Consider the following 14,752-nt stretch of genomic DNA (forward strand, 5'->3'; position numbering starts at 1 on the left):
AGGCTCAGGGGGAAAGGGTCCGCACTCTGCAGACTGCGGTAGGTCTTTCACCTTCATCTCCGAGGTAGGACGCCACGACCCACCACCTAGCCATCGCTTGAGAAGGCTACTACATGGACCGAACCACTGTGCAGGCCCTGCTGAGTCTGCTAGTCAAAGGACACTAGTTGTTTTGTAGTAGTTTACCGCGAGAGTCTTGTGAAGAAATTGAAATCGCCCCTCGAAGCCGAAGGTCTGCGCTCTGATATTGTATATTCCACGTGTGGTTAGCCATGAGCCAGCGATATCCAGCCGTGGTTAGGGGTTAAGTGGAATTGATTGTTTGCCATGCTACCACCGCCCACCGTAGCGACACTAATGACTTTCTCCAAATGGAATACTTTGTTTCCAAAGGCCAAAGGGGACCGCTGAGCACAAACCTTGTTTCGTCCCCTAATGAAGTGTTTGAATGGTAAAGCTTCACGGAAGCTAAGATGGAAGCTCTCATAGTTCTAGCACGAAGATGACAAGTGCTGCCCCGAATAGGTCTAGTCAGGTCCGCTGCAAACTGTCTGTACCGGACTTCCAGATCCATATTAACCAGGCTTCGTATATCGCCAACTTCTTCTCCAAAAGGACTAGCAGTGCTCCTGTGCCAAAAGTGGCGGCATACCCAGAACATCACTTGCTCGCAATGGATATGGATATAAAAGCATGGAAGACCCGATCTTCTACAGGTATCAGACCTGCATCATCAGCCTCATAGCGAGTCTGTCTCAACTTCCTCCTCTTTTTCTCTCGAGCCCTAGTAGCTCTTCCCGCGAGAAAGAACAAGTAGCTTGAACATGCTGTGCCTCCGGGTCAGCGGAAGGGCAAAAATGTCAATCTTCGAATGGCTGCTTTGCCTAATGGCAATGTCGGCACATATAGTGACGACTACTGGCCGTGCAGTCTTTGCCCACTACATGGTGAGCAAAACCACCCCGCAAATCGACACAATCAAAGCAGAAGACTCACGATTCTAGGTCGGCAACATCACAACCGATCATGTTCATCAAGACGTGGACGATGCCGTTGCTATGGGTCTTGATGGATATGCTCTGAACGTCCAATGCCCAACGGATAGCTGGGCTAATAATCTTGTTCTAGAGATGGGCAACTATATCAGAAACCAGCACTACGACTTCGGTATCTTCATCAGTATGGATGTGTACGCATCCGGGGGCCCCTCATGTGGTCAGGGCCCTGCAGGCTATGTCGATCTGTGTGTCAATGCTATGGGTTATGATGCATACTACAAGGTGAATGACAAATACATGGTGAGTACTTATAGCTTCGGTGGAGGCACATGGGACACTTGGAGCGCCTTCAAGTTATCCGTGAAGAACAGTGGCGACTATGATGTCTATTGGATTCCCGATCTCGGCGACACCGAGGGTTATTGGTCGAGTGACGCTGGCTGGTGGTATTACTGGGGAAACCTCACCGACGGGCTGTTCAGTTGGGAATCCGCATGGCCAGCGTTGGGTCAAGACGCCGCCGACCAGAGCGGAGGCGTTGGAGGAGTGGCTCGCGACCAGGTGATCATCGATAAGGCAGCTGAGACTGAGGGCGCCTCCTACATGATTCGCGGGTCTCTCCTCACTCCCGTTGATTGAGGCTTCCAGTTGCTAACCATGATGTTATAGCCCTGAGCTTGATGCAGTATAAGAACTCGGTGAACATCCCCCTCTTCCCTGGTCATTAAGTACCTTATTAATTGCATCTCAGTACTCGGCCAATGTTTATCGCCAAGGAGAGACAAATTTCATGCAACGACTTCATGATATTCTGGAAATTGAGAGTGATGCGCTCGAGTTTGTGGAATATATCACCTGGGTAAGTTGCTCTTCCTGAGGCTTCACACAGCTACTGGAAGTGAATCACTGACAAGCACAGAATGATGGACCGGAAGGACATTATATTGGAAACCTGTGGCCTGAGTAGAACACTGATGCGGCACCCAACAACTATGCTAATGACATTTGGCCCCACAATGCCCTCTAGCCTATCATCTAGTCCTTTGCCACAGTATTCAGAGTGTCCGCCGGTCCATCTGATATGCGGCCTCAGAATGGAGAAGATGCGGTGGGTGCCATCTGGTACCACACGCTTGCTCTTGACGATACCTGCCCTTTCGAAGGAATTGGAGAATACACGTTTTGGGATAAACCAGCGGGTTACCAAACATTTTCGCTAACCACACACTGGGCCGTTGTCCTCGATGATACAGTTGGAGGATACGCTCCTAGCGACTTAGAGCTCATGATCACTACAGCAACTGATGACCAAGTTGTGGTGACCGACTTAAGTGCCGGACTGAACTTTGCTCAGGGGCCGAATATCAATGCTGGGTACTCGGTCTCCATGGTACTTGCCCCCAAAACAGGTACAACGGTTTTATATTCCGCATCAGGAGGGAAATGTCCCGCTTCCAGCTGCACGGAAGGTTTCTACAACCTCGACTATCAGATTCTGCCTTTAGTCCCGGGTGATGGCGGCAGCGGTTGCACTTACGAAGAGACTGTGTTGCGGTATACGCCTCTGAATACCACCGCGGATGACACCATCGATTGCAAGGGTCTGTTGACATTGACCGACACGGCAGTCACTTCATGGGAAGTCAGTCAGGCTGGCTTGGCCGTGGAATTCGAGACGACGCGTCATGCGTTATCAACTAGCCATGGTAAGTAAAGGCACCTATGTGTTTACTCATGCCGTCTAATAAATCTTTCCTCGGTCTTGACCACTACGCTTCCAAACGTTGATTCCTACTTCAACGAGTACACCACAGTAGGCGTCACTGGTTGTTCAGATATCACCAATGATAACGCTTGCAAATTACCCGATACCTGCCCGGTCTCAAACGACCAAGTTCCATACTTCTTTGCTCAGCGGGCCTTTTCTATCTTCCAGCGATGTCTGCGCGAGATGTCTACGTCTGTATTTGAGGATGGCTTTATTACGTCTCTAGGGATCAATGATATGGTTGATGATGTTACCACCTATTTAACACCCAAGAGCGACGAAGCAGATCTGGTCAAGATCATGGGTGCCATGGCCGCAGGGGTCACTATTCTCAGTGGCGGTCTCGGCCCAATCAGTACCTTTGCCAGTTCTCTCTCAGCGCTTTTGGGCGGAGTATTCAGCATGATCTCCGTCTTAGACAGCCCCAGCGACCCAGCCGATAGCAATGCTTTCTTAGCCGAGCCGGGCACTGCTCTCTCAGATCGTCTCTCCGTGGTGGTCCAGCAGTACAACACGAGCTTGGTCAATCTGGCTCAAGCCGTTTTCGAGACAGGTGATCTGTCTTCTTTTCCGGACTACGCACTCGACACCTCGGCCGATCTATATGGGAAATATTCTACCACCGACATGGCTAAATTCTTCGCCGGGGGTCGATTCGCAGACCCTGATATGGCATGCGGCAATGTTTCCACTGGTCTCATGGCCGCGATGCAACAGTCACTCGTGGGATACATGCTAGCCAGCTCCAATGTCTACATCATCCCGAACGGCGATTCGATCGACAACTGCCCCGGCAGTCGAGGCACTGTGCTGAATCTCGATTCCGCGGGGTCGGTTTGCTACACCCTCGAGCAACCCGGGTTAGGTTCCTACTACGCGGACCTCTCCGACCCCCTCTCGGCGGATTCCTTCGACGTCCTGTATGATAAGTATAAGATCAACCTCCCGGCTCTGGTCAGTAGCTCGCTCCAGTGCCAGACCGCGCAAGGCTACAACGGGGCCTACAGTCCTTCCACGAGCATCATCCCGGGCTCGGGGTACGCGATCGACAATCTGCCACCATGCTTCTTCAACCTTCCTGTACTCTACACGGATTACACGGTGAAAACCACCGCTGAACTGGTGACAATCTCGGGCACGCCGTGCCAGCTCCGCGAGGGGACTGAGGCTGATGGAGCCGGCTACTATCTTCTGCCGAGTCTGGCCAAGGTGTTCACCGCCCACTTTTGCCTCCACAAGCCAGGCCACTGATGTACTACCTACTCATATCATGGGCCTGTGATTCATGCACTCAGCACATTGTTGCAAGCTTCGGATATCCCATTATTGTGTTCGGAGACCGGCGGCGGCAGATGAACGATTGGAGTAATCTCTCGATCTGTAGGTCCTTCCGATTGCAGTAGCGTTTGTGCTGCTGAATGTTCTTCATAGCAATCCGTTCTTTGACTTCTGTATACATATATTATGGAATATCACGTTGTTGCCCGAAAGTTCTTGTCGTCGATGCTTCAAGCAAATCGCAAATCGCCAAAGAGTGTGTTATATCGGCGGGGCAGAAAGACAATCCGAACATCCCTCTCATCTGTTGGAGAATCGATGACCAGTACGGAAGGGGGGGGGGGAGAGAGAGAGAGAGAGAGAGAGAAAGGGAAACATGGCCTTCTAAGGCAATTAGTCATAGACTTTTTTGTCTATCTAGTTTTTTGGATCAAATTACAGACAGAAGCATCGATCTTCCAGTCCATCCATCCTACTGATATATACAGTCCTGTGGCATGCAAGATAGCTCCGTTCTATATTAGGTTAATGATTTACCATTTACTCTATTCTTGTATTGAACCTTTTGACAGGATAGAAAGAATTGACTCTGATAATCAGTAAGTAAGTGTTTGCTCTCCTCCGGCAGTTAGATATCTCGGACGAAAGAATTGGCTGCGCGGTGCTGGTGGCTGGAACCCCTCAGGCCGGGTCCATATCGGCAGCGACGCAGCTGTAGCTTACCTTGCGGAGAGGTAGGGGGTTGTTTAGAAGTTAGAACTATGAGTATAGTACCTAGTGATCATTAGTGCCTGTATCACGCAGGATGCTTTGGGGCTACTATGGAACTTACTGATATAAACACATGAGTCTTCGGCTTCGATCGAACTGGCTCGACCAGGCAACTATCCCGAGGTGCGGTACAGCGTTGCCGCGTGTCAGGACGCGCCGTCTCTCAATTGCTCGGTGCACGGCAGCCGGGGGTTCGATCCCCCCTATCGGAGCTCAAATTCTTTTGCTCTATCGGCTTGACCTTTTGCCTCTCCTGCCCGGCTCGGTTAGATTTGGAACATAGTATATTTTCACACAACTTCTTTTTATACAGCATCCGATATGGTGTAGTGGCTAACATCGCCGTCTCTCACACGGCAGCCGGGGGTTCGATTCCCCCTATCGGAGCTCAAATTCTTTTGCTCTATCGGCCGATCTTTTTGCCTCTCCTGTCTGGGGCTTGTTTTGGCCCATAGCGGTCTTTTTTACACAGATTCTTTTCATACAACATCCGATATGGTGTAGTGGCTAACGTCCGAACAAGCAGACTCCGAGTCGCTAACTTGCTTCGATACTTCACCACGTGATCTACGCTTACCAGCGATGACGGATCAGTTGATTCAGTCAAGTTAATGGGTGATCATTGAGAAGATTCCACGAATTAGAGTGGGAGGGGTTGGTTCTTGATTTTATTCGACCATGCAACCTGCGGCAGGTTCAAGGTTGCCAACGTCCTCCTACAGGCTACTACTACTACTACCACCACCACCACCACCACCACTGCACTGAACTCCCCACACCGAATATCAGGTCAGGTCATGATCATGCCATAGTGATTATTAACAAGGTTACTCCGTAATCATCATCAATACGATGGGGATATGGTAAGCTGAAATCATTACACCAGCACACCATAGCACCACGCGCCAAACAAAAAAAAAAAAAAAAAGAAAGGATGCGTGCGCTCTAGGCCACATATTGGTACCTGTTCCCTTCCTCGCGTTCCATGTAATCCTTCTCGATGAGCCTGCAGGTATAGCATGGTTAGTCCGAAGTTGTGTGTTTAAAGAGGAATCGTTTGTGGCAAACTCACTTTTCAATATTCTTCTTGATTTCCGCCGGCTCGAGGACGCCCCGGCTGCGCGTGGCCTTAATCACCTCGGCCACCAGTTCCGGGTGGGTGATAGTCTTGCGGCTCTTCATGATGCGGACGATGGCCGCCTGCGTCTCGTAGTGCCGGTCCGCGGCGACCCGCTCGTGCGTCGTCTTGTTCTCCTCCTTGGTCTCCTTCAGCTGGATCTGGTTGATCTTGATCCGCATCTTCGGGTCGGAGAACCCTGGGTTGTAGGCGAATTCGTCCGTCTTGTGGACCTCGCGCCCCTTGGGCTTCTTGGCCAGCACGCGGTACTTCGCGCACGCGAGGGATTGGAGCGTTCGCTGCAGTTCCTGGTCGGCTAACATCCAAAGCAGTTAGCCGGGGAGTTTGGTGCTCCCTACGGATAGATCACTTACACAGCATGGTTGCTTCCTGGATTTGTGCATAGGTCAGGGATCCGCCTTCCGGGAGATCGTTGAATAGGAGCAGGACGATCGCCTGGAATGAGCTGACCACGAGTTCCTTGTCGCCCTTGGGGAACCTGGCGCGCAGCTGGCAGTGTGCCAGCTGGTGCTTCCAGTTGAGTTTCCGCCCGTTGTACTTGGTGTGATAGAACTTCTCGAAGTCGTCCACGCTGGTCGCGATCTCGGCGGGGATCCGCACCGTGACGTCGGGATATGTCGGCCAGGCGGCCGCCGACAGCACGCTGACGCTCAGATCGACCGGGAGCCGGTGTCGACGTTCGCGTTGGATGGAGCTGTACGCGGCCATCTCATCGCGAGCGACATCCATGTCCTTGAACATAGACTCCAGGTTGTGTGTGAAGCTTGATCCGCATTCTGAATTTCATTAGTAAGAGCCCGATATCTTGTCCCGCAATAGATTAGCAAGGCTTCAGAATAAGAAAACGCACCCGTCTTGAGCCTCGAAAGCATGCTCTTTTCCGCATCGTCACTGGCGCTCCTGCCCATTAACAGCCTGCGCGCAAGGTCGTTCTTGTAAAATGCCTCGAACACCGCTTTTCCGTGAACAAACCGGAAGAGATCCAAAACCTGATCTAATTGCCGGTTGATTTCGGCATCTTCGTCTGCCAACGGCATGTCCTCCGCTTTTCGTGTAGGAGCCAGCTTCCAGCCGCCTTTGAGTAGCCGGTCCACGTATTTGGCGATCATTTCTCCAGTCTTGGGGTTGTCGGTTCCTCCCGTAGAGGCAGACTTCCTCCCCATGTTCATGAACGTTTCGAAGGCTTCGCGAAGGACGTGGCCTAGCTCTTCATGGCGATGAAATGAACCATTCCAGAGGTCGTCGAGCTGTTGCTTGAAGTCTAACAGACGCGCCACCATGTCTGCCTCTTTCTCCTCGTCAAACACGATCGCGGACCCTTCCTCGATGATGTAGGTGCTGAATGAGGTCCTCAGCTTAGCCCCCAGGTCTTTGCGTTGGAGGAGGGAGTACAGCCTTTCCAAGGCAACTTTGTTACCCGCCCGTAGGAGGCCCAGTATATCCTTCTGGTTGAGCAGAACCCCTTCCTGCTCAGCGACCAAAGTCCGATCGAGGATTTCTGCAAGTTTCTGTTTCGTGCTTCGGTTCAGAGCATACAGTTCGCATCGGTTGACCTCCCGCTCAATCAACTTATGGCTACTCTCCGCTAATGTCGCCAGATAGCCGGCTGCTTCTCGTTGAACCCAGGAAGAGAAGAATTTGTCGGATTCGGCAACAAAGACCGGCTCGAAGGCGGATGTGTAGATATCAAGCCCATGGAATAGATCGATGGCATTGCGGAGTAAGGATGAATCGGCGACCACACTCTTTGCTTCGTCCCGGTCCGCTTCCACAAGGTCGCAAGCGCCTTGCAGGATCTTTGGTTCTAAGACTGGATCGGAGAAGATGTGCTGCCGGAACTGGATCAAGCCCATCTCGCGTATGACGGGAAACTCCTTGGAGTGGAGGAGGAAGGACTGGTCAAGATAATAGAAGATGGAGCGGACGGTTACCTGATGGGATGTCAGTGATTTTCAATTCCTCGTCGACCTGATGAGGCCCGTTGGTCACCATACCAGTTTGGACTGCCATAGCGACCATGCCTCGACCACCGCCCGCAACGTTTCAATGTTGGTGCCACCAGCCGCCTGCGCCGTCAGCTTCTCGCGCAGTTTCCCGGCGACGTAGTCTCGACATCGATCCGAGAGCCGCTTGGCCAGGGCCGCGGCTCTTCCCTGTCGACAGACATGCTCGGCGCCTTTGTAGAGTTCCTCCAGCGACTTTTCCGGCTTCCCGCCACCGAAGATGGCGGCGAGCGCGGCATCAAGCTGATCCCAGACCTTCTCGAAGTATGCATCCGGGTTCAACCGGGACCCGGTCCGGAGATTCTTGACGACCAGCCGCTTCGCACCAGTGTGCGGGGTGAAATTTCCCTGGCGCGACGCCGCAGTGAACGGTCGAGGCCGGACAGCAGGGTTGGCCGCACCGCCGGCCCCGCCCGCGGTTTGGCCCATGGCCTCGCCTAACCGAGGCTCCGCATTTGTAAAGTTATACATCCGTTCGGGCGAGGTCTGTTCTCGAGGACTGACTAGCGGGTGGGAGGTGCCTGGGAGGGTGGGGGACAGGCGCAGACGCTTGGTCGTTGGGGACTGGTGGTGGTGATGGCTTCGGCTGCCGCCGTGAGCGGCGGGGTGGTGATTGCGTGAAAGAAGTTCGGAGATGGTCGCTTGCTGCTGGGGCTGCTGGCGCGAGGCGTCTTCTGGATCGGATAGCTTTCTTTTACCGATCGATTTGCGCTTACCGCTCCTCTGCTCGGGGGCGCCTCTGGAGTTCTGCTGCATCTACCCGGTTCTGTCCGAGGAGAAAGGTGGTGAGGGTATGGGAGCGCTCAGCGTCGGAAGGACCCAGAATCAGTGCGGGCGAGCCCTATCATGCATGGCAAGTCCTTTCTCAAGTCAATTCTGGAGATCAACCGTACACTGCTGGGGAGACGACGAAGATGGCAAGATGGTGCGACGATGGAGGATGATGGCCGGAACAAAGTGAAGTGGGGAGAGTGAAGTGGTGGTGGTAGTTTCTTAAGTTGTCGAAGGGGCGTCACAGGCTCGGTTTCTACCTTACGTTAACGGGCTGGATTGAACCACCAAAAGTCCCCGGAGATAAGATAATACTTCCGTTCATTGTCGCAGACATGATTGGCTCAGGCCCCAGTATACGTATTTTGTTAGGACTCCATACCTTGCTGTAGGTAAAGTACCTTCTCACCTTCTCTAACCCCGCTATGCACAATTTAAATTGTACTGTACCTCATAGAATGATACAGTAGTGTACATCTACCTCGGAGCATTGTGCTACTTAATCAATCAGCCCAGCTTGGTTTGGTGGAATCCCCCCCTCTAATGTCTCATTCCTGAGCTGTGTTAAGTTCGCGCTATCGGCTGATAAAACATATTCATATACATCCAAATCTTATCAAAAAAGAACCATAGCTTGTCCAGCTACCCGACTCGCAAGAAACCCGGCTCATGAGAACAACGGCTCCCCTGTGCGTTCTTCAAGTTCCATCTCCTCGAACTAAACCATCCAAAGTTAGTGGAAGAAAGAAAATCGAGAAAAAGTGCAGCACGTACATCGAGAAAGTCGGTGGCGGTGATGAGCGCCATGTAAGACTTGACCAGGCTGCCCAAAGTGCCTTGATGATCCGCATTACCGGTGCCGCTAATCCGAGCAAAGCGTTTGAAGATGCCGACCATGCCTTGTCTGTTTTCCGTGAGGAATATGCGCGTTTGTTCCATCATCTGCTCGTTATGAAGCCCACGAGAAAACACCGCTGAGACAATCACCCGAAGACAGGCATCAAGCAGCTCGTAGTATTTGCGTAGAGCATCGGTGTTGTCAATATCTGCATCCGTTAGTGATAAGATCAAGCCATAGAAGCGGAAGAAACGAAGTACTCACCAATCCCAAGATCAGGATCGGCGGCAAACAGCTGCGACTCACGCACGGCTTGAAAGAGCCCAGTCCTCAAGACATGCGTGGCCCCAACCTTTGTTTGACACAGCTCCTGGAACAAAGACAACAGAGATTGATAGTAAGACAATAGAAGGGGCGTATCTGTTTGGTTGATCAGTCAGTCATGCGATCAGCCAAGGAAAGGACTTGAGCTTACCGCTTGCTTGGGTGTTCTTCAGCTCCACTGGCAAAACCCTGATTGCGTCGAGGAAAAGGCTTAGATAGTTCGTCTGCGCTATCAATTCGACCAAAACTGGATCCGTCTGTCTATCTAAGACTGCCAAAAGATTGAGGCATAGAACCGCCGAGACACGACATGTCTCCTGACCAGCATATGCGTCATCGCAAATTGCTTCGACCAGGGCATGGCCCGTTGCCTTGATAATTTGCTGGCTTTGATTCTTGATGAGGTCATGAGCCGCGTTGGAGGAAACGATACGGGCAACATAATGAGAACATATGTTGTACAGACTCTCCCTGAGACTGACATTTCCAGTAGCCATGATCACGCCGCGCACGCAAATATGGAACATCTGGTGAAGCTTCTCATCAAGCACGTCGCCACCCCTGCGCGCACTGTTCAAGTTTGGCTTGGGAGATTCGGAGCTCGAAGATTCCAGCTTGCTAACCAATGTCTCGGTAAGTCTTGCTAACTCTAATGCCTCCGGCATATCATTCTGAATAGCGGCTTCAAGTTTGGGTAGAATGAGTTGGAGTGAGTGTAGAATGAAGGTAGTTCGTCGGCCACCTTCGATCTCTGCAGAGGAAAGCATGGTTGTGATAAGCTCAGCCCAGGATCGAAGAGCCAGGAAGCGGTTGAACGTAATCTGTCTGAGCCGGTTTGTTGCTTCTATGAACAGCATGAGACTTTCGGCCTCAGCATTAAATTGTTCCTCGTGTAACTGTCCCCTAGCGAACAATTCCTCTTTTCTCATCTGAATCAACTCCACTACCTCGGCCATATTGTATAGGACCAAGGAATGGTCTGCCTCTGGTCTCGCACACACATCAAAGTCGAGGCCCTCGAGGACAAGGAGATCAGGCATAGGTAGGGAACGTGCAACGTCTAGGTCGGCAAAGTCGAATAGATCGAACACAGAAGGATTTACTGTGGTCTCTCCTGTCTCCGACGTTGAAGTGCCAAAGAGGGTGGAGATAAGTTCAGCTTGAAGAGTCGGTGCTCCAAGCTTAGCAGCCGAGCGAATCTCAATGGCGGCGTAGTCGAAAAGGAAGCTTCTGAGGAGTAGAAATTCCGCGTACGCTGAGGTTGACTCAGCTAGCCAGAATTCATCCGCAATTATCGGCAAACCGTCCCATGACGTGTGAGGTCCAATGATTGGCTGAAGAGCGAGCATATTGGCGAGGAATCGGGAGCCACGCATCTCAGCAAGTGTGAAGTATGACGATATTTTTGATGACCAAAGATTCTTCAGGACCTGGAACGCCATACGCTTCATTTGCACCAGCCACGGAAGAATGTTGCCATCCATTGCACCAGGAAAGTCTTGTACAAACTGGATGATGGCATGCAGCAAGGACATCTTGTTGGCAAACATGCCATCAGGAGAGACGTCAAGAAGACTACCTATGCTGTTGAAACCGAGAAGGAGGTGGGCTATCGTTGGCCTATCGCTTATTGATCCAAGACAGCCGTTCAAAAGTGCTAGAAGGCTTTTCCTGATAATGTAGGCCGGGGACTTATCGCCGGCCTCCAGTTCCCGATCATCGATTTCCATTTGATGTGTGAGAGGCCGTGCTAGGTTGTCCAGGTCTAGCTCGGAGCTGAGGACCTCGACGATTTTGTTTGAGGATCGCCATTTGACCAATTCAGGCGATGTGACTTTGTTCAGCTTCGGGGAGCTCGACAGCTTCTCTAACAGTGTCATGGACATGACCGTAAGTTCCTCATGTCCGGTACTGCAGTAAAGACACAATGCAGGTACAATGGTCAAGTTGTTCAGAATGCTGTCTTCGAAGGCCGCAAGGGAAGAGTTGGCCACGGTCGTCCTATTTGCATCCGCTTGTGACCTGATCATCGGTCTGACAATGTTAAAGTAGGTTGATTGAAGGTCAAGAATCATATTCATGACATTCAAGCTTCTTAGCAAGGAGAGGACGAGCGTGGAATCTGGCGATGCCCTAGCGACCTCGTTCACATCTTGTTGGGCTGTGGCAAACAGAGACTTGAGGACATCCTCGTTGAACAACCATTCTGCAACTCGCGCGAAGGGGTGAAGACGAATGTATGTCACCATTGTCGAAGACTTAAAAGCAGAATCGGGTGACACAGACGGCTGACTTAAGACGGTCACCAGATTTTCATTGAACGAATTAAGACAGCACGCCACAAATTCCAAACAATTAAGGGTCAACAACCGCGTCTGGCGCTCATTCATATCAGGGACTTTTCTTGCTAGAGCGTGGCCCATGATGAAGTCAACATATGGCTCAATGCCAGCCGTGCGGTAGGAAGAGCCGAGATTCTCCGGGAAGGGTAATGAAAGATGGAATTCTGCGGACTCAGGGGTAGGCGTAACCAGTGAAGAGACCAGAGTGACGAAAGCATTGGCTTGATCGAAACGCTCACCAATGTTCCGAAATATTTGTTGCTCATACCATGCAAAGGCATTGCTATTCACAGGGGCTTTAGCAACACCGGCAGTATTCGGGTTGGAAATCCATTGATCGATAGACAGCCACATCTCGTTTCCATTGTGAGCCGTTCGTTCAGTCATGAGAGCTGCGAGGGCTGTGAAAACATTGGCCCTCAGATGAGTAGGCACCGACCCACTGCAAAGCATCAACAATGTGCCGACGACGTTGAAGGATGGGTGATGGAGCAGCCAATCTCTGATAGTAGCGCTCTGTTTGCACAGATGCTCCAAGAGCCTGAGGTAGCAAGTAAGCATCACAGGACTCTCGGGCTCACTCATATCAGCTGGATTCAACTTTCTCGAGCGTAGGACTGCCTGTGATGTTGGTTGCTTCTCTGTGACTCTTTCGGCGTACAAATCTAGCTCAGCAAACATCTGTGACCAGTTCATAGCTGTCGACCGCTTGAACTTAGCAGAAAGGAATTTATCCTCCTCGGAGAGAAATCGGTGGGCTGCAGTAGCATTTTCATCGCCTACAGAGATGGAACATAGCAGTTCACAGAATGCGCTGACCCTAGGAACGGTTTGTCGCTTAGAGGCCCACTGGAGGAAGCCGTACAAGTTTGAGTCAGGATCGGCCCAAAACTCCTGCGCGGCGTCAGGCCGTTGTTCGAATGCGAAAGCCATGATCATCAAGAAAGACTCAAGGTGTGTGCGAGCTTCGACTACGCCACGATGAGGCGTGGAGGTCAAGCCATCTCGAAGAGCTGTGAGGTGATCAAGCCGTTGAGAGTCTTCTTCGGTTTTCAACATGCGAACAGCATCCGGCATGTTTGCGATGCAGGCCTCAGTGAAAAGCTCGAAGCTCTCCATTAGAAGAGTCTTCAGAAACTCAGAGCACTGCTCTAGCTCGAGCATTGCTGAAGCAACCTCTTTCAGAAGCAAAGCTATCAACTCACTGCGGGCTGGATCTGCCCATTCCTCATTATTGATACCATAACAGACTGTAAGCAGGAGATCGAGTCCGCCGTCATCCAGTGCTGTCATGAACAAAGCTGTACGCTCATCTGCGTCTTTCTCGGGGTCCACTCCCTGCACAGGCGAGGACGGAGCATCGAAGTCCCAGGCGCTGAATATCGCAAGCCAGAGTGTAATGATTGCAGAATGGAAAGTGGGCAGCTTCCAATCTTGAGCGACCGTTGTAGTGACAATCTCCTTATGCAGACTTTTGGCATCTTGATAGGAGCTCGACTTTTCAGGGGAGCCGTGTTGTTCAAAAGCAGATACTATGCACGGGATGTAGTGAACAACTAGACTGTCGAAGCGATCAAGGGTCCGGAGATGCTTCACGAGAACTCGAAGGTCTTCAGGGCTGGTATAAGGGCCTTTAAAAAGGTAGCTTAGAACGGCGCCAAGCGTTTCATGCTGCTGCAGTAGGCTGTTGCGCTGGAACTCTAGCAGTTCCATGGTATCAGCATCTTCGATCTGACCGACAAGCGTCGCCTTCTGAGCCTGGTCGCTGAGGAGCGCAAGCCACTTCTCCACATCCATCATGGCAGTCATGCATTTCCGGGTGTATAACGAAGCATTTCGCAAAGGACCATTCTTGATCTCAACCACGTGAGCCATCATTTCCTGCATGATGATTTGGTTTGTTTCCCTTTCTACCTCGAACGATTCCTGGAGAATAAGGCGCAACGAGTCAAGCAAGAACTGCCGGCGCTGGTGAAAGCGCATGATCGCAACGTTAAGAAGGGGCCTGTCTAGTGATTGAGCCTCGATTTGCGCATCGAAGAACAAGAACGCAGCCTCGAGTTCATCGATATTCAGACTATCCGCAAGCTGGAGTACACCTTGTTGAAAATCCTGGTTGATGGAGTATTCGACATTGCCGATGGTTACCTTCCCTAGATCGCATTGCAGACATGGTCAGCATCACATTGGCGCCAGAACAAGCGAACGGTTCCGTCAAAAAACGTTCCATTGAGATCCAGAAGCTAGCACATACCCGAGAGAACGGATTGTCGGCTTGCATTGTTTTTCGTGGGTTTGTCGAGGAGCTTCTTGAAGTCTTCAATGTGTGTCTCCAATTCGACTCGGAGACGCTCGATATTGACGACGAAAGCTGACGAGAGGTTTTGCAAGTCCTGATTCAAGCCACGAAGGCTTGCAACAGTATCTGTGTCCTCCATGCCTGGCAGGAAGCTTGCTCTTGCAGCAGCCGACTTGTTGCGACGAGCACCAGCGAAGCGGACGATGGGGGAGATGTGTTTGT

General features: G+C 51.5%; 2 protein-coding genes and 1 non-coding gene across 3 annotated transcripts; 2 read left to right on the forward strand and 1 right to left on the reverse strand.

Moving 5' to 3' along the window:
* Positions 1–857: 857 nt before the first annotated feature.
* On the forward strand, positions 858–4,017 carry BO82DRAFT_431525 (uncharacterized protein; the record flags this gene model as incomplete). The annotated part of the gene is made up of 6 exons (XM_025640707.1): positions 858–947; positions 1,005–1,612; positions 1,668–1,683; positions 1,750–1,857; positions 2,092–2,704; positions 2,816–4,017. 6 exons carry the CDS (start codon positions 858–860, stop codon positions 4,015–4,017), a joined length of 2,637 nt encoding a protein of 878 aa, XP_025492797.1.
* Positions 4,018–5,130: 1,113 nt separating this feature from the next.
* Positions 5,131–5,202, forward strand: BO82DRAFT_t146. Its single transcript has one exon. It is a non-coding gene; the product is annotated as a tRNA-Glu (tRNA).
* Positions 5,203–5,726: 524 nt separating this feature from the next.
* On the reverse strand, positions 5,727–14,722 carry BO82DRAFT_308258 (cullin-4B). Its single transcript, XM_025632309.1, has 9 exons — positions 14,486–14,722; positions 10,041–14,384; positions 9,830–9,985; positions 9,502–9,773; positions 7,948–8,703; positions 6,804–7,884; positions 6,307–6,729; positions 5,888–6,248; positions 5,727–5,821 (listed from the first exon to the last, which is right to left on the reverse strand). Exons 1-9 carry the CDS (start codon positions 14,667–14,669, stop codon positions 5,761–5,763), a joined length of 7,638 nt encoding a protein of 2,545 aa, XP_025492798.1. The 5' UTR covers positions 14,670–14,722; the 3' UTR covers positions 5,727–5,760.
* Between the last annotated feature and the right edge of the window lie 30 nt (positions 14,723–14,752).

The sequence above is a fragment of the Aspergillus uvarum genome, assembly GCF_003184745.1.
Source record: "Aspergillus uvarum CBS 121591 unplaced genomic scaffold BO82scaffold_21, whole genome shotgun sequence".
Classification (NCBI taxonomy): domain Eukaryota; kingdom Fungi; phylum Ascomycota; class Eurotiomycetes; order Eurotiales; family Aspergillaceae; genus Aspergillus; species Aspergillus uvarum.